This window comes from Bemisia tabaci, chromosome 10, assembly GCF_918797505.1.
Source record: "Bemisia tabaci chromosome 10, PGI_BMITA_v3".
Lineage (NCBI taxonomy): Eukaryota > Metazoa > Arthropoda > Insecta > Hemiptera > Aleyrodidae > Bemisia > Bemisia tabaci.
Window position 1 is genome coordinate 21,058,754 of NC_092802.1, and position 19,544 is coordinate 21,078,297.

The following is a 19,544-nucleotide window of genomic DNA, read 5'->3' on the forward strand; positions in this document are numbered from 1 at the left end:
TAAATTTGAAGAGACGGCTGGGAGCCATCTGTCGATTGTTTGCGTTACTTCGGTGATTCTCCGGTAGATATCGTTCTCATCAATGTTTATATGAGTAGTATGACCCATCTATGTCTTACTGTGTTCGGTAATTTCTTGTTTTGTTACAGTATTTTCATATTACTGTACATTAACACTAAAAATAACATTATCTGTTCTATTCTGATTTTCTCACACATTTTTTCCCCCCTACTTCGAATATTCCAGAGGGGATAATCTCATGCTTACAGTCCCTGAAATCCCATCCCCCTTCTATCAATTATGAAGCCAGCCCCACGTAACTGTTGGAGACCATCGAACTCGAGTCACCTGGCCAGGAATCAAACCAAGGACCTCCCGATCATAGAGCAAACGTTACAACCACTGCATCACAGGAGGCCGACAACCAATTGCTTATCCGAAATATCTAATACTGACTGTACTTCATGATGACAGCAAAACAAATAAAGCCACACAATGTCTCCGTAGATATAACTATGCAAATTGATTACTTCTCAAAATACTTCCATTTGCAGGCATTGTTAATTATTTCACTACTATTTCAATTTTGAACAATAATTGGGCGGATTGAACTGGAACCAGCCTACCTCCATTTCAAGTTACCTAATTGCCTTTTATGTTTAATTTTTTAATCGAGAACTTAACTACTTAACATCAAAAGGTTTTTGCGAATTTTAGGTAATGAAGAATATACTCATCAAATTTCTAATTTCAGTGTGGCTCAGTTTTTTGTATGAAAAAAAGAAAAAGAAAAATAGAACATACAAGAAAATTGGGCGATGTCTGATTCACTTATGCAGATTTTGGTTAAATTTGTTCAATTATACTTATTGAAAACTATTTGAAGCATTACCTGCGGAGTGTTTTGATGAACGATCATTCGGCCATCTTCACCAAGCGATAGTCGCAATGGAGGATTGGTGACCTGAAAATAAAGAGTATATTTTTATAAATAAAAAAACTATTTGTTACAGATTGGAAACGTCAAAAAGATGAAACATATTTATTTTTCATTTGTGTCATATTAGAGTATTGATGAAAAAATGAGGGCAAAAAGCAGATGCTTTTGACATCTGAAACCATTTAGGTTCAAGATCAGAAACCGCAAAAATGATATATTTCAGAGATCTTTCATTAAAAATCAGAGCAATTTAATAAGGTGAGGTAAAAGTTAAGTTCAGAGGTTGAAGTTATTTTTTGTCTAATGACAATTGAGGAGCAACTTGTTGAACATAGAATAAAATAAAATTTGCCTGATGATAACTGATGAATGTCAGGGTGAGCTTTGGCTAGAAGAGTTTTTGCAAAATAGGTCAAGACTGCTAAACCAACGACATCACTCTTCAGTAATCATTAGGCAAATCTGAGCATTGACTTCTGAAAGTAACTTTGGAAATTTTGGATAGATAGAAGTGCAGGGTCTCCAGAATTTATTGTTTCTGGGAAACAGTTTGCAAGGTTGTAAGTAAATTCAGATTGAACTTCCTAGCATACCTTTCTAGGTGAACCTGATTGTCAAAGACAGAGAAAATACTGCTTGTGGAAGCAGGTATTGACTGAAGCATGATACAGACTACTAAAATTGTGTGTTAAGAAATACATTCTGGGCATTGGTAATATGTTTTTGTGATTTTAGGATAGTTTTACTTATAAAATATCTATTCATTGATTTGTATCTCTTGCAAGCAACAGGCCCATTGAAATTTCGTACAACACTGTAAAGCATTATTAGCGCCAAAAGTTTTACATAACATTCGTTCACGCAGTCTTATCAACATACTGCTTTTGAGTTTTTCAACAATTAAGTCCTTCATTCTGTGAACGAGCACTTATTTGTAAACATCTTACCGAAGAAGGGGCTTGAAGTTGCGTTGTGATAAGCTGAGGAGGATTTTGCTGCGGCTGAATGAGATGCTTGATTGTCGAAGGCCCGGTGATGACACTGCTGTGGGAGATGGTTTGCGACTGCGATCCGCTCACCGAATTGTTGATAGATGTTGATGTTGCATTTGATGCTGAAGAGGCAGATGGTGCGGCCGATGATGTTGGAGCAACATCTTCATCATCAATACCTGCGAAAATTTCCATGTAAAATTGGTTAATTAACCAGAATTCAAGCAAAAGTTCTTGATAAGACACATATTCAGACCACAAAAACCATTACATCCAAATTACGAATAAAACACATTGCCTGCCATGATGTTTTAACACACAATTCCTGTCAGGCCACGGAAATACACAAAAAAAGCCCCCAAGAAATTCGAATACATACTGTGCTTTACCCTGACTAATTCTAAAAAAAAAAAGATGACGTGCCTTCTTCGCCACCTCGCGAAAGGAACTCAGTCTGGAACCTTCTTTGGTAACCAGTCTTTTGCCATTCTCTAAATGTGATCATAGGTACCATATGAGTTGTTTTGTCATAATGCCATAATCAGATGGCCTGTTTGGCATCAATAATCTCTTGCACCATCTCATTTCACGGTGAAAATACAACAAAGCGAAGACCAGAGGAAGGAAGCTAAGAAAATACCTGTCACAATGACAGTGGTTATGCCTGAGGTGACCCGCGGATTAATAAAAATGGGTCACTAGGATCACCTCCACTGAGAACACATTGATTTGAAATCATGAGGTCAAAGCTTGTTCTGTATAAAAACTTTCATCCGCTTATTACATGAATTCAGAGTTTTTTTCTTTGAATTTAACTTGCGCTGAGCTTCATTCCTCTTCTGGGGAAAACCTTTTGGATCAATAGAACTGGAAGACCCTATCATGGTGCTTGCTAGTTTAAAGTTATGCACAATCCTCATTTGTTTTTATAGGAGTAACTACTGCAAAATGACATTAGTTGTAAGAAAACCCTTAAAAATATGAATTCAGTGGGGGTCTGAGAACAATGGAGCTTTTAAATGTTTTGAGGATTGACATATTAAGTACTATTTCTTGCGCGAAATTTTGCAAGTGTGCCTCAATGAATATTCATTGTTTCACGTATGCTTTCATTGATCCAAAATCGCCAACCAGCTGAAATTGCTACTAAAGAGTATTAACATTTCTTACCTGAAATTTTCATCAAGTTGGCGAGATCAACTCTCGTTGGTTCATCTTCCTTCTTCTTTTTTACTATTTTCTTTGGTAATGGTTTCCTAATCATATTGGTGATTGGTTGACCTTGCGTTGTCGTGAAGGTTGGCGTCGATGCAGTGACCTGCTGCGATGTCTGCATACTCGAAGGAACAGCAATCAGGGCCGGGCCAGTAGAGGTTTGGATCTGTTGGATTTGTAATCCCGACCCTGCTATCAGTCTTACAACCTGAAAATAAAAATTTTTAGCGTTGAAAGATACGACTGCGATCTTGCTAACTCATTAAGACCCTGTTGCTTCCTATATTTTTGTCAACTTTAGCTAGCATCAGTTGGCATGAGACAATCAATATCAATTGTTAACGGAATACTGGAGACTAGTATTTAGTTTTTTTAAAGAACAGGAAGTTTGAATGTATGCATTGAAAAACGTTGATATGTTGATTGGTAAGTAGTTACTTTCAATAATTTTTATGGCACAAATCGTTTTCTACATAAAAAATTCATGAGCAAACATACATAGCTTTTGGCACCTTGTCAAGTGGTCCACTTTAACTATCAGAAAATAGATTGACTTGAAATAGCGTACAATGCAGGCACATTTCAGATTTTGTGGTGTTAAGTGACTGTTCTAAATACTGAATTTAAGAGAAGTACTTTGTTTGTAGCACTGGAACATGAAGGGCAAAGGCTTAAAATTGGAAATTTCTAGATATTTTTCATCCTTGAGGGTATTTATTTAATATCAGTGCATAGTTTAAATTTTACAGGAGTCATTAACTACTAAGAGTTACAGGTACATTGGTGCACACTCAGAATGCCTTTTCAATCTCAAGAAATTATTAGAGTGAGGATTATTCATTGCTCGATTTTCCCAGTGAAATCATCGTAAAGCATGCCAAAATTTTGAAGAAACAAACAGGAGTGCAGAGACTTCGCAGTCACCCGATCATGATTGCATAGCCATTCGCTTGAATATAGGAAGACTTATGGTGTTTTTTGTGGAAATGCGGATACATTCGCATGTTTTTCGTAGAATCACAGAGAAATTTGTGAGAGTTCTACAGAATAGCAAAAATTTGTCAAAAAAGGATAGGTAAAAGGTCATGGCTTTCGAAAGTTGAGAAGAGAGGAGTTTATAAAATGTTAAGGTCGGTTTAAAAATGGGGAGGCTAAGAACTTTCAGCACCCCTGGAAAAAAAGATAAGAGTGGCACACACTATAATCACGGAGTGCAGTTGATGACTTTAAAAACCTGAAAACTTACAAAGTATAATTTTCACAATCGGTTTATTTTCAATGATTCGTACCTGCTGGCCCTGTTGCTTTCCTTGGAGAAGGACGGTGCCTTGAGGAGTGGCGATGCCTCCCATTTGCGACAAAACCAGTCCGCCTGTCTGCGTTTTCGTTGGCTGTTGTGGCGGGGGTGATCGTAGGATGAGCTGCACTCCACTACTCGTCTGTTGCTGAACAACGACTGGCTGTCCTCCGCCAAGGGCTTGATTGAAAACGAGCGTCCCCTGCTGTTGAACAGCTTGGGCCTGGGCTTGTTGACTGACGGCACTATGAACATGACTAGTGGCGGGTATGGGTTGCTTTGGTTGGGATCCGTTTCCGGGAGGCTTTGGCAGGATCTGGGGTGGTTGCTTTGCTTTCAGCGGAACCGGCATCGTGCTCATCATTGTACCTGTAACGTGGCAAGTTAAATATCATGTATCAAATAAAATGCAGAGTACCTCAACTTCTTTCTCGATTCTAACTAAAAATCTACTTAAACTTTAATTGAGGGACAAAATTTATCAGTTATGATAATAATTAAGCGCAGAAGAAAAAATGATTCTTATAAAAAGGATCGTACCACATTTTGCAGAGTAATTGGATACTGGCTACATTTTGTTACCTTTTTAAGATATGTATGTTACGATCTTCTTTGGACAACAGGCTTTTTAAAATAGGCGGAGTTCTAATTTTGAGAAAAATCAGGGCTGAAAAGTGACATGAATATCACTGCCACTGAGTTATCAGATTTACAAGTCAAAAGAGGCTCGAAGCTGCTTTTATTTGAAAGGACTTGCTTCCTTTTGATTTTCATTTTATTTATCCACAGCTGTTCTCCAGTCTTATTAGAAAGCTTGCTGAAGGTGACTTGTCTTCCTAATGAGGAAGGGGGAGTTTTCTTTTCTCGCCAATCCAGAAAGGCTGCAAATACTTATCTATAAAATATGAATCAAAGAGCTGAAAGATAAAGTTTCAACTTCAATGTTTTCAAAATTGGCAAAATATGTAAATGATACTATTCAAATATTTAAACTATTCTGATGTAAAGGGCTGAAATATTAAGTTTTGACTCCAATGTTTTAAAAATTGGCAAGTAAAATATTCTGATTTGAAAAGTCTATCATGCTTTGAGGGCCAGTAAAAGTATCATATAAGAAAACACAAAACTCAACAACGATTTCAACATTTTCTCAACTTTTTAGCAACTTTTCTGCGAGATCCCATTTCAGAGAAAACGTGAAAAAATGTTTTCAACTCAGCTCATTTGATACTTTTACGAGAAGAAATGAAAGTTGCTCAAACCACTGATCCAAATGCTTTTGAAGTGAGGACAAGATGGACAGTAAAGTCTGCCTACCAAACACCATTTTGAAAGCTTTACGCAAGTCCAGCACTTCAACAAAGTGTGTGATTTTTCAACTTTGATCTCATCTAAATATAGCTCATTTCTTCTCATACGTATTTAAGTAAAAAAATATCAAATTTCATGGTATCCATTCCACTGGACGAAAGAGTGGCTAGAAATGCTCGTAAGATTAAACTGATTTTGTGCAGGAATGAGTAATAACTTTGGTGCAAATATCTAACTGGACTATTGACATGCAATTTCACAATTTCTATCCAATTGCTATCCAAAGGTCTAAAACGTTTATAGTAGCAACAGATTTACAAATAAAGCATAGGATTTCTATGTACAAGGTATTTAAAAAAATGTTTCACAAAGATAGACAAATTTAAAGATTACTTTTTGTTTCTGTTCGTTATTTAAAATTCATGTTTGAGTATCTGGAATAAATTAAGATTAGCGGCATTGATCAGTTGCAAGTGCAGAGTGATTTCAGGGTTTTGTAATGCCACAAATTGCAAAAAACTGCTGACGAAAGTGGGGCATGAAGTTTTCAGGCGGTAGGAGGCCAGAAAATAGCTGATCATGACTGAATTATTTCATCAAAATCAGAGCAGAGACAGAAATAAATTCGGTCAAGCTCTTTCAATTTCATTGGTCGATTAATAACATTTATAACAGCTACGATGCAAGAAAATAATTGAGGGGAAAATTTAAGACAGAAAGGATGAAGGGAAAGGTAGCAAGTCTGATAAATAAGGATGATTTGAGGGAAGTAGCTCAGTCCTCATGCTATGAAGGTGGCAGAAGTGGGTGCCTACTTCGAATGTCTCCAAAACTGTTTCTCATAATTGCACTTTTTTGACGCTCTACCAGTTTTGAGACATGAAAATTTGTTTTGAGTTTCATCTATAATTTATTCTTGTATCTTTTTCACCAAAATGCATTTCGAATTCAAACAAGGTGCTTTTCATTTGTTTGGTTAATCTTATATAAGATTATGGCGTATAGATGTATTCGAACAACCGATGATAATGGCTATTTGAATCATAAAGCTGAGCTGAGTTGCCAAGAATATGTTTATATGTGTACAGGGTGTCTACAGAATCGGTAGGAAAAAATTCCCTGCCTTTTCCAGGTTTTCCCTGACCAAAATGATTAAAAATTCCCTGACTTATCATAGAAAATTTACACGAGGAAACTAAAATGAAAAATGTTCACATTAATTTGACCACAGATGCAGAGATATGTGAATTCTTTTTCTTCAGGGATTATTCAGTTCAATAAAATTGCAATTCCTCGTTGGAATTGGTCCTCTATTTGATGGTCAGAGTGAGACACTGAGCGTTGAGCCCTGAACTGGATTTCATTGTATGGACAGGGCTGAATTTTTCAGATTTCAAAATTTTTCAAATTTCTAGTCTTTCTCATAAAATTTCCTGACTTTCCCCATATTCTTTTGACTGGGTGAAACTACTTGACAACTCTGTTTCCCATGTTTTCCAGACCTGTAAACACCCTGGTGTAGGACTAAAAAGTTGAATAAGACAAAGACGAGAATAAACGAAACCATACAGAGTAACTAGTGGGTGCTTTGAGAGGAAGCGTGGCTGAGGGAGACGAAGCAAAAACATTGCGGAGGGTACACACCGGAGTTTCGAGTGGCTTGCTGATGGATGATCTGGACTACTTGATGAGTAGGAGCCCCCATCACCTGGTGGATGACGGTGGCTGGCGGGCCTGGGGGTAGAGAGGTGCCGGAGCCTGGTCCGGGGCCATGAGGTAAGGAAGAGGGGGTGAGCGAAGAGGAACGCGAGGAGAGTGAAGAACCGGGAGCAGACTTACCGCTGTTGACGCTGACCTCAACGCCATTGACGTTGACGCTCTGCGATGTTCGACTGCCCATCTGCTGTAAGCCTGGCTGGTTGACCTGGAATCCACAAAAAGCTGATTAGTGCCCCAAGTTTTGGACAAGTCATAAAGATAAAGGAGTTGTTGCTTATTTTTAGCACCGATCAGAATTATTGAATAACTAATTAATTTCATAATAATTATGTGGATAAGACTTTATTCACATAGGTTTTTAGATTGACAATGCGTTCTTCTATATAAGCTTTGTTACCACGGAGACTTAGGGTTAAAGCTTAATAAGCTTTAACAGCAGTTACTAACTTAATGAAAAGGCCATTTAGAGAGGGGTATTCGCTCTGCATAGAAGAGACCAGAAACTATTTAGTTCTTACAAAAAGCTCACTAAAAATGGGGAAATCTCTCTTAATCATATTATTATGATGCTATGTGTTAATCTTCAAAGTTATTGTTGAAAAGCCTCTATTTATGCTTTGATAATAATGGCAAAAAACTTAGATATATTCTATCACATATTGATTGCCTCCTGTTTTATTTCAATAAAATCAAATGTTGTTTCCCCTTTGTTTTGTCGTTCATTTTCTCATCTATTCATGACTGAATTTATTTATTTTAGAGTGCACGTAATGGCAAAAAAAAAAAGCGAAATTTAAATTTTCCTTAAAATTCATAATGGCTGTTTGTCTTCAACTTCAGATCTAAATCAGACAACTCTAAAACAAATTAAGGGTATGGATAGGTATATTTTTTGTTTTTTGGTTGGACCATTAAGCTATTCAAATGAGGCGTTGCTGATTCTGACTTATGCTTTGCAGGGTAAAATATTCATCAGAAACATGATGGTACGTTTCATTCTTTTCATCAAATCTTTGTTTTCCTCAGACTTGCAATGAAAATATACATAAAAAGAAAAACACAGTGTCTGCAAATTCGGCAGAGAAAAATTTATCTACATTTTCTCAGTCAAAAAAATCAAAATTTTCTGAATTCCTGCATGGACGATTTGCACAAATAGAATTTAAAATGAAAAATTTACAGCATTAATTTCACTGCGAAGGATAGGAACATGCAAGCCTCTGTTCTTTACATTATAACCATGACATTAATTAAAATTGCAATTCCTTGATGAAAATTTGTCCTCTCTTCAATACGCAGAAAATAACTCAAAGCATTTGACCCCTAACCAGACTAAGACTCAACTTGACAACGCTGATATTTTTTCCAGAGTTCAAGTAACAGGACTTTTCAAAGTTCTAGTCTTTCTTATAAAATTTTCCGACTCCTCTCTGACTCTTCTTACAATTCCCGGTTTTCTAGACACCTTGAAAAAAAGATGCAGTAGGATAACTAAGTAACATACATTGCTCTGGAGAAAGTCTGGTGACAGCACACCTTGATAATACTGCACCAGAATCTGACCGGTTGCAAAAGAATTTGAAATTATCGTATAAATCTCCTTTACTTGCTGAGGACTAGAGGTGTCTTCTTAAAAGAGGCTGGTGCACGAAATAAATACGATAAATTGATGCTAGTGAATCTAAAATTTCACGAATTTACATCACAGATTTCCTAATTTGCTCAGCATAGTTCCTAGAATACTTACTTGTTGAATACTAGCCTGTCCAACCTGCTGTATAACTTGCTGTATGCTGGACTGTCGAACATGCTGTATGGATGATTGCAGAACCTGTTGTATACTGGTTGTGTGACCAGTGATGTGCTGGATGATGGGCATTGAGCCCTGATCAGCCGAGGTGGCAGCCGACTGCGTGGATACAGGTCCATAGGCAAAACTTTGTCCTGCTGGGGTAAGAACTAACTGTGGACCAAGGCAACTGGTACCGCCCGCCTGGCAAAAGAAATATAAGTATTTTAAAACTTGGAAAATATAATTGGAAATAATTGAAAAAAGAGCTTGGAGTAGTGATGATGATAAGAACCAAAAAAATTGCAGAAAATGAGGAACAAGGAAAAACAATTTTGAAGGCCCTGGGCTGACAATCAAAAACAGAAATGGTTCATTCAACGGTGCAAATAGTTCTAAATTACAGGATTGATCCGTCTGAAGTGAAGAATATAGACACAGCTAAAATTTGTGGACGCTTGGGGCTTTGTTCATATTCATTCATTCAACTGCCCCTTTCCTTAGGAGGCCTCACATGATTTACGATGTGATCCTCTACATGGCATCATGAAAAAAAAAACCATCACAACGAATTTCTAATGAATTCTGGCAGTGAAACCTTGAGGATACATCTTTGCGACAGATTACGATGACTTGCTTCAAAAAAAAACGTAACAGTATGGAAACAAAATTCCATGATGCTGACAAACTTTGAGATCGATTCTCAACCTACCTTAAAATGTTCAAAATTTGGGAGAGTTCTTTTGGCTAGTTTAGAAATTTCCAAAACAAAATCACAAAAATTTCTTTTACTGTTTACAAAAAACTCTTGGAAGTGTTTACTTTTGCACGATTAAGTTTTCAAAGCCTTGAGTAACTGAGGATCTGAAGTTTTTTTCTTTTTCTTTTTTTCTTTTAAATACCTCTGGACTGTGTTCTGCCTTCTCCCTAAAATTTTAAGAGCCGTCCTATCCAGTAAGCTCAATTATTAGAAGTCATCTACAATATTTTTGGAGGCAAATAACTTAACTGCTGCTGCGCAATTGCGGATTTGAAAAAATTGACGGGGTGCGTTAACTTTTCAAGACACTACAATAGCCCAACCTCTCCAAATTTAAGGCACATTCGGTGCATATCTCAGGGAAGGCAGATCACTGTTCTTGAAAAAGGGCATTAACACATTGCTCCCTTGTGACAGGAGACTTGTTTCCTGAAATTTCATGGGGACAAACTAGGAATGAGAACTTACAGAAGTGTGGTTCGTGAGGGTGAGAGTGAGGGCTCCACCGGAACTGGCTTGCTCCTGCTGTGCTTGGAGCTGCTGTAGCTGCTGCAACTGATGCGATGTGAGCAGAATCGAGCCGCCGGGGCGCCCCTCCAACAAGCCCTGCGGTAGCGAGTCCACGGTGTTGGCCTTGGTTCAATGCTTCCCACAAGCTGCTCAACAAATCAAAATCACATCTCTCAATAAACAAGGAAAACTTTAAACAAAATTTGATTTGATAGGTGGTGCTTATAGTAGCTGTATAAAAGAAGAGCTCATCCACTTGATTTATGGTAAATTGAGGCATTTTCTGGTAAAAGGGCATATGACGCTAACAATGCTGTTAAAATTGTGCAATTTTTTCTGGCATTTGCGGCAGATGATATTCATTCACAGTCAACTTACTTCCTCACATTAGTGAAGAAAAACTCGGAGAAGATTCAGGGAAAAATTCATAGTAAATTTGTTGGATAAGTTACTTACGACTAGAAAACTACGTTGCACAATCTTAGCAGCATTGAAAGTCTCATACGCCCTTTTACCTAAAATTCTTATGAAATATCTAATATTTGACTTAGTATTGGTGGCAGCAGTGAAGTACTACACTTTAACAAGGTGGTAAAATGGTACTGGGTCCACATCATTTGGTGGGGAAAACAAAGCCAAAAAGTTCCAAAATTTCAATCAGAGTCAAAAATTTTGAGCTCTAATGCGTACTAGAATATGACTGAGAGGAAAGAGTGTTCAGCTCAGGCAGCTTGCATTGGAATATAAAGTTGGGGCCCGCTCAGAAATCTATAACATTTTGAGTCTTCTTAGACCTCATCAGTAGATCACACTTGTCAATGAACCCAACTTAGCGTCCCACAAAATCCAAGAAGGCATCGAAACACCATCATGAATATGAAGCAAGGCATGACACAAAAGTGTGATCTTTGCGCTGAAATTACTAGATTGTTACGTACAGTTCCGGCCATTTCTTAAGGTTTTTTTTTATACTACACTTTATCTATGTGGTTGTATTCTGATGAGTTGCTTTAGATATCGGTTGTGGGATCAAAAGTAAACTGTTTTTGCCACAACCACCTTTTTAAAGTATTTCTGTCATTTCCTGTGCCAAAATTAAGTATAAAAATATAAAATTATTTCCTAGGACAGAGTGGAGTAAGATAGAGATATAGAAAAGATTCTAAAATGTGACTTACAGTGGCAGCAGAGAAAACTTCAGAATAATTATCGAATTATCATATCTGGAACAAAAGTACAAAAAATTAAGTACCCTAACTAAACAGGAAGATGTAGATTCAAGTTGCTAAAAACATGAGGATTTGAGCTACGAATTATACTACGGTAAATAATTTTACCAAAAGCAAGGGTTGTTAGGAAAGCCACAAAGTTTTTATCCTGCCAGAAATTTTGGCGAGCACAATTACACAGGGAAATATCATGTCCCTGACAGAACTCCTAATCTGCAACCCTTGACTCACACTTTCGCATATAAATCCAGTCATTTCACGGAGGAATGCGCAATTTTTCCTTCTGGTCGAGAAGATTCCCAAATCTTAATCTTCTAACTTAACTGCAGGAAAGATGCCTTTTTCATCATGCTAAGACTGATATCAAACCTGCCATTTAAAATTAGAATACTCCTTTAGCCCTGCGAAAAATTTGAAGTCTCTTTGAAACTACTTGAAAGATTTTGTTCCTCAAGAAAGAAATTTCTACATTTTTGCACATTTGAAGCATATCGAAGTATCTGTCCATTGTTGGTCAGCAAGTACTTCGTTGCTTCTTGCACATTCCATGCTCACTGAAATATTGGTTGACATTTAGTCAGCCTGTTCTTTTTGAATACCTACAAAATTTGAGCACTCTGGAATATTGGTCCATTTTTAGTCGATCCCTACTTTTGACCTTTGGGTATTATTCCTTCAAAATGAAAGAAAGTTAAGAGAGTAAATCCTAGGATCCCAGGTGAGCTACGATGGAAAATTTAGGAAGAGCTTAGAACAATCCTATTCCTATGCAAGAGCACACTTACCCTGGATATGGTAGAGGATCTCTTTAGCGGCAGCTTATCCTTAACATGGCTCCGTATCTGATGCACAATACGAAGGTTTCTTGTCCGATCCAAATTCAGGGAAAGAGGACATTTTCTCTCTGTCTCTCCTCAATTGCAAACCTCATTGTTGGGAATCCTGGATGATAAAAAAAGCTGTTTTCCAAGATGAAATACACAATCCAGATGGATTAGGTATGTATCCAAAATTTTCAGTCCTAAAAAGGTAAGCTATCTAGATCCTCCACTCTGACTTCGTATCTTGCACTGGGACTGAAGTTTCCACTTTGATTTAAAATAAACTTGTTGTCTGGTTATTCCTGCAAAACAAAAAGAGAGAGTCATGAGTGAATTTTGTGAACATGGATTACAAACATTATGCAAGTCAAACCTAAAAATTCAGTGTTGCGACATTCCAGAATTTTCCTTTCAAAGAATACTTTTTACTCTGATGAAAAACTAGTGACATTGTTGTTGTGACACTTTCCCTCTTTTGAATCCGTAAAAAATGTCACTTTGTTTCACCAACTGGCCATTTTGACTTGGGTTCATCATTTTAACACCAGCACCGTAGGCTGATGAGATTTGAGTTAGGCACTTTCATCAGATTTTACTGACAAAAAAAACGAAGTAACCGATTGTTTTGGTTCGGTATTTATATAAAAAATCTTGTTATTTATACATGAGTAGGGTGTCCTAAATTGATTGGCAGCACTTTAGTAGGCTGATTCTTAGGGGAAAAATAGGACTGCTTTGTTCTATGACACTTTTATGTTTGAGTCATTTTAAGCGAGGATGTATTTATAGGGGGGGAGGGGCAACCCCTTATGTTTCCAGTTTCAACTGTCACCAGAAATGGACAAAGCACATGAAATTACCTTCCGACTCCAAACTTCCTGTAATTCTGTTGATAACAGTGGCTACAGTTTTAAAATAATGTAAATAAAGACTGGTCTGACATCCCCTCTGTTGTTTCAGAAAATAAGGAGAGAAGCCTGAGAAATAGCTGGAAAAATTATATATATAGGCACATGTTTTAAAGTATCTTTTTCAGGTGGGAGGCTATGTAAGACTGAGCTTGATCCCATGTGAGGCTAGCTTAGTCCCCTCTCCCATATTTAGCCGACATAAAATAAAAGCAGCCCCTGAGAGGATAAGTCAGGAAACGTACAGGTTCCCTACATTATAGCTGCGACTTATCAATTTTTGTTAAACTAGAGAAATAAGTAAGTATCTTCAACGTGCAGGAGTTACAAATTTTTCAAATTTGCCTCTTTTATAGATGAAAAGCTGCCAAATACGTTTGAGAGAACACTGGCATGATTGGAAATTTAAGGAGAGTATATAAGTTGATTGTGAAAGAAAAACCTGTTTTAATTTCAGGGGATCAAAAGTGTTCATTATCCTAAGTGATGATCAAATGTGACTGAAAGTAGACAGCATCATAAATCAAGGTATTCAGAACTGTAATGAGACAAGTTCACAGTTGTTTACTTTTGACCGTCCAGCACAGTATCTATTTTAGTGTACCAGCATACAACGGCAGCAACGTTAATTGTCAACTGCTATCGTACAGGGGTGGTGCTTGTCACTGGCAACTAGAATGTAAACAACAGCCAATTTATCTGATGCAAGTGCTTGACACATTTCTTTTCCCCCAATTTCACCATTAGTAGCTTACTAATAAGACTAGAAATAGCCACAACAAGCTACTAGGAGAACCTCACTGTGTTGCTCAGTTTCCGAACTGAAATAAAAGCCCTACAGAGGACTCTGAAATGAGCATTGAAAGACAAAATTGGCCAACAAGCCAGTCATGAAAACAGCGCCAGCATAACTAAACAGGACAAAGCCCCTTTTCTCCATGCGATACATTGAATTATGTGTTTTGTCATGCTCATAGAGAATTTCAATGATCCGCCCAAAGTAGTACTCTTCAGTCCCATTTGAAGCGTAGAAAGTAAACATACTTAAGTGTCTCGAGTCAACCTTAGACTCACCCCCTAATGCGACGACAAGCAATATCAGATAAGGAAAATATACAACCCATTTGACAAACTACGGCACAGCTATTGGCCCTTAACAAAACCTAACCTAATTTGGGAACGGGTCATACACTAAGTTTTGGCTGCGACAACAAAATTGATGATATCATGTCTTTGATTCCATAGCGTAGGTATGGTAGAAAAACAGAATCTTCCCCGGTAGTATAGTCAACAGACTGTTAAGATTAGGTTCTGTAACTGTCCGTATTCTATTCTAAACTATGACCCTGACACTAGGCTACCATCAACAATAAAGCATAATAGAGTTGAAGTGCACCTAAGCTAAGAATGAATACCCCGCAACTTTATAAGAAACTGAGAAGCAGTTCTAACTGCTTGACAATTGCGGGGAGCTGGGTAAAAGAAAATAGGGTAAAAAAAAAGGGTGACAATGGAAGAGCCATAACCTAGACGAGACAAAGGTTCAGGATTCTGGGATACTTGTGAGGTGAATCCAGCAAGGCATGGTTTACAGCTTTGGGAAAGGTTTTAATGGAAGTTTTGGATGGTGAAAGAGGCGCTAAGTAGGTTCGATAAGGTAATAAAATTTAGAGTGATGAACTACAAAAATCTGGTGAAAAAAGCACCAGGACAGGCTAAGGCAAGCAGGGCAACCAATTGATGTGTACGTTATCTACGGGGGTTGGAATATTCAATACTTCTGAATGACTTCATCTAGAAGGATAATGAGAACGTACCTTAAATTACGGAGGTTAGCGCACTTTTGTTCGCGGTTAAAACTACAGAAACTACGAAACATCGAATGCAAACTGAGACAGTCCAATAGCTCAGGCAATGGAGCATTCGTCTGGTTGGATTCACAAACAAAATTCAAAGTTTCACGAACGAACGGCAACACGGAGTCATTCGTAGTTAATTTCACAATTGATAAATACTTTAAATACGTATTTCACACTTAAAATTAGGACACATGGCATAAAACACGAAGGTAAACAAACGGCGAATAAAAATATTTGAAATGATAGCCTTTCAGCTGTCGGCCATTTTGCATCGATGACCGCGCGGTTGCCAAAAGAGCGGCAAAACTTTTTGGTGGCACCTAAGTTCAGCCGAAAAAAAAGCAACGCGCGAAAAAGTTCGCCGGTTGAAAAGAAATGCCTTCAAAGGAATCACGAGCCAAATTCTCGTTGACATCCCCAGCGCAGCTCTGCTACGTCATCTTTCAAAAATCGGAAAATCGGATTTTCGGTGTGAATGAGACACCTCAAAGTTCCGATCGATTCCGGCCGCGTTGCAGCCTCCTCAAAATCCCGATCCGGGGAAAAAACACATCAGCAAAAATGTGACTTTGGGAGGCTCGAAGAATATAGCGAGCAAAACAGCGGCAAAAAGTTGATAACAGCCGAGAGACGGGAGAGTGTGCGAAAATGGAGGCTCGAAGAACGAAGAAGCGGAGGGGAAGAGAAAGAGGAGAGAATGAGTCAAGGTCAATGACATAGTCTGGAGCAGGTCCAAAAACGGTCAAACGCATTGATAAAGTGCGTTGATAGTAAGTTATGAAACTTGCGTAATCGTCTCAGTAATGAAAACCATAAATTTTATTTCTGCAGTCTGCGGGGCCCCGGCCGGGACTCGCATTACAAGCAACGCCCCTCCACCAATGGCCGTCAGCGAGGGGAGCGGTAAGCCTCGGTTCCTGAAACAGATGTAGTAGGTGGGAGAGAATGAATGGGAAGGCGGGGGGAGGAGGGTTAGAGTGGGAATAGAAACCGAGGGAGGGGATGGAGCCTTAACGTCCTCCACGTAAAAGCACATGGACATGGAACGATATCATCGTACTGACAACAAAACGGTCTAGAGGATCAACCAGACGAGCTGGTGCTGAAGAATTAAAGGCGAAGGGTCATGGCAGGCATGAGGGCCGAACAAAGAAGTGCCGAACGGGTGACCCGCACTTTTTTGGCGGTTGCATTAAAAAAATTAATTTTCGAGCGCAAAAGCCGCCAAGGCGTCAAAATTCATAAAAACCCTGAAATCGGGACGGACCCTGCATCGTTTGACAGTGTGAACGGCGGTCTTTCGGCTGAAAAACTATAAAAAGGAGAACGTTATCAAAAAACACTTACCTTCGGTTGACGAGCCGGAGTCTTGTCGTCTCCGAGAAACGGGGTTCACACGTCAAGAGCGACGAATCCGGGCCTCTGATTGGTCGGAGCTCACCGACGTGTAGAAAGTGATGCTATTTAGGAGCCCAATCGATTGCGCTGTGGAGGGGATACGAGCGGCGGCGGCTGTCGCGACCGCCAAGCGGTGTGCGCAGCTGCCGCTGGATCCCCAGGTGCCGTTACTTTCGGTCTCGACTCAATCGCATCCATCCGACCGGAGGTTTTTCGAAAAAAATTTCCGCATCGAAAACCCGGATTTTCCGCCGTTTTCCGGCCGTGATTCTTGCAGCGCGGCTATCTTTACGAAGCCAAGCGGGCCGCTCGACGAACCTTATCGAGATTCGTGCCGTCGCCGTCAAAACAACGGGCTAGAACGGCACGCGAGCAAGTTCACGGACTCCGCAGAAAAACAATCGCCAGAATCGGACTTTTTCCGAAAAAAAAGCGGACGAGGAAGACACAACAAACGGCGATGAACCCGAGGACGAAAGCGTGGAAGGAGAGGCGAGAGGAAGGAACGATAACGGAGGACCCGAAAGCAAACAGTTGAATAACACTTGAGATAGCCTGCTACGCGGTGGTGGGGCGTAGTTGGCGCGGCGCTCGGCCAATGGGAGCGCGGCCGGGAGAAATTTCAGGCGGGGCTAAAATTTCATTGCGGAGAAGAAAGCCCTCGGCTTGTGAATGGAGATGATAGTATGGTAGTAGTCTTGCTTGTTAATGATAAATTCTCCCTCTTCTTGCCCCTTGCCCCTCGGAAATGTACGGAGAACCAAGTCCAATGCCGACGCTAGTTTTTATCAGTAGGGAGCAAAATGTGCGGCCCAACTCGCGCTCGTAGCTCCAGTAGGTAGGTAGCTCCTCGTCGGTTGAGGGAGGAAGGAGACGTCACAACTTGGACGATCTATGGTGTTTTGGTCAGGAAAAATGGATTACATTTTGCAATCAGGAACCACTACCTCTGGCTCTTCGATAAAAACACCTTACTACATGGGGAAACCAATGACATGTATGTTGTTTCTAAAATACGCCAGAGATAGTGGTTCCTCACTGCAAAATGTGATCCAAATGTCCTTCGTATCGTACTTGCGTTCGGCGAAAAGGAACCAAGTTACCTTCATGAACGCAGGGAAGCTGTCCGTGGGAAGGGCCGCAATGCCATTAGCTGAGCACGTAGTACAGGGTTGCCACAGAATTTAGAAAATGAAATTTCCTGATGTTTCCCATGATTTCTCGTTCTCAATTTGATAAAATTCCCTGACAATTGAGGATACGCCAGATGCTCGAACAGGCATGATTTGAAGTAGTTTTCAGAAAAATGTGTTGTTCGAAACGTCTAACCCACTCGAGAGTGAAGAGAAAGGTGATTTGACAATATTTCCCGGACATTTTCGTCATTTCCCCCGACTTTTCAAAATTTCCTGGTATTCCTCAACTGTGGCAACCCTGGTGGTAGTACAATGTCGACATTGAAACTTCCAAACCACGTACCTATCTCGTTTGCGGTGTCTAGAGATCTCCGCCCATGGTTTATTTTTTGAAAGAGCAAAAATGAACATCATCTCTCGGCGTTTCTCGGAATTTTTCCTTACCGCAGGTTGAAAAATAAAGGAAGTTTTTAGGAATTTATTGAAGTTGAGCCAGTTCTCCAATTGAGGAATAAAGTATGACAGGAAGTCATGCAACTTCGCAAACCGAGATACGTGGTTTGGAGGTTTTGCCGTCAATGTAATTACGTATATAGCCTGGAGCGCAAAATTTTTGAGAATTTATCAGGGTCGGATTTTCCTACTTGCCGCCCATGAGCCGCTTATGTTTTGCCGCCCCCTTCTCATTCGTTTTGAAACATCAATAAAAACCATCGAGTGAACGCGCCAGCGAGGGAGGGGTGCATAAGACGCGTTTACTCGTGTTGAACACATTTTTTGGGAAAGCCCTGTCAACACTACTAGCAAAAGGTCACGGAACTTTGCGTGAAAGTAAAGTTTTGTAAGCCTATCTCTAATGGACAAGACCTTCCATTCATAAGATATGAACGAAAAAATTATGAGAGAACAAACACAAAATTTGGTTTAATGATTTTAACTTCCGCCGCCGCGCCGCGCCGACCGCACCGTGTTTGGCGCAATGCGTGAAGTATTCACGCAGTCTTGTAGGCGCTATCCGTTTCACGCTGACCACAATAACCGCACTGTGTTTGATGCAATGCGTGAAGTATTCGTGCAGTCTTGTAGGCGCTTATACGTGTTACATGCCAATTGCCGATTGCCGCGCCGAGGGCTTCTCCTTTTCCTCTCAAGTCCTCATCATCATTTCTCCCTACACTGGGAAAAAAAAGAATCTTAAATTTGCCGCCAAGAAGTATTTCTTCTTAAATCAAGAATTTTGCTGGTTAATATAAGCTACCTGTTTGCTTAACCCAAGCATTATTTTTCTTGAATCAAGAAACAATAATCAGCTTAGAGCAAGATAAATGAAGAGTGACGGCTAAAAAAATGATGAAAAAACAACAATAGACCTAAAGGTTGAAAGTGAGTTGTACCGAGGGACCAATTGAAGAAATGATAGGAAAGAAAGAAAAGATGGAATAGGATATGAGGTATTGAAGCGAGACAAGTGAAGAGCCGCAGCGACCCCCCAATTTGCCTTGGCTCGGAAAATGAGAGTTAGAAGAGAAAGATTTGAGGTGACTGCAAAATTGATTTAATGATCTGGAAGAGATCCTGCTTGGAGTTTTTATTTTTACCAAACTCAGAGTGAATCGGCTACTATCCTTGGATAGGAAACCTGAAGGGTTACCAGGCGTAT

At 39.4% G+C, this 19,544-nt stretch overlaps 1 protein-coding gene across 3 annotated transcripts in view; it reads right to left on the bottom strand.

The window, feature by feature from the left end:
• Positions 1–17,247, bottom strand: part of LOC109037812 (uncharacterized) — a 36,210-nt gene extending 18,963 nt beyond the window's left edge. The window contains exons 1-10 of one of the 3 annotated variants that reach the window (XM_019052645.2): positions 16,698–17,247; positions 12,548–12,885; positions 11,712–11,756; positions 10,492–10,679; positions 9,222–9,467; positions 7,400–7,679; positions 4,437–4,813; positions 3,103–3,355; positions 1,888–2,111; positions 893–964 (exon numbers count right to left, since the gene is read on the bottom strand). In XM_019052645.2, coding sequence (XP_018908190.2) covers positions 893–964; positions 1,888–2,111; positions 3,103–3,355; positions 4,437–4,813; positions 7,400–7,679; positions 9,222–9,353 — 1,338 coding nt within the window. In that variant the 5' untranslated portion in view covers positions 9,354–9,467; positions 10,492–10,679; positions 11,712–11,756; positions 12,548–12,885; positions 16,698–17,247. Of the gene's footprint in view, positions 1–892; positions 965–1,887; positions 2,112–3,102; positions 3,356–4,436; positions 4,814–7,399; positions 7,680–9,221; positions 9,468–10,491; positions 10,680–11,711; positions 11,757–12,547; positions 12,886–15,308; positions 16,230–16,697 lie in introns of those variants that run through there. The other 2 variants (XM_019052638.2, XM_019052649.2) reach the window with 2 other exon arrangements.
• Between the last annotated feature and the right edge of the window lie 2,297 nt (positions 17,248–19,544).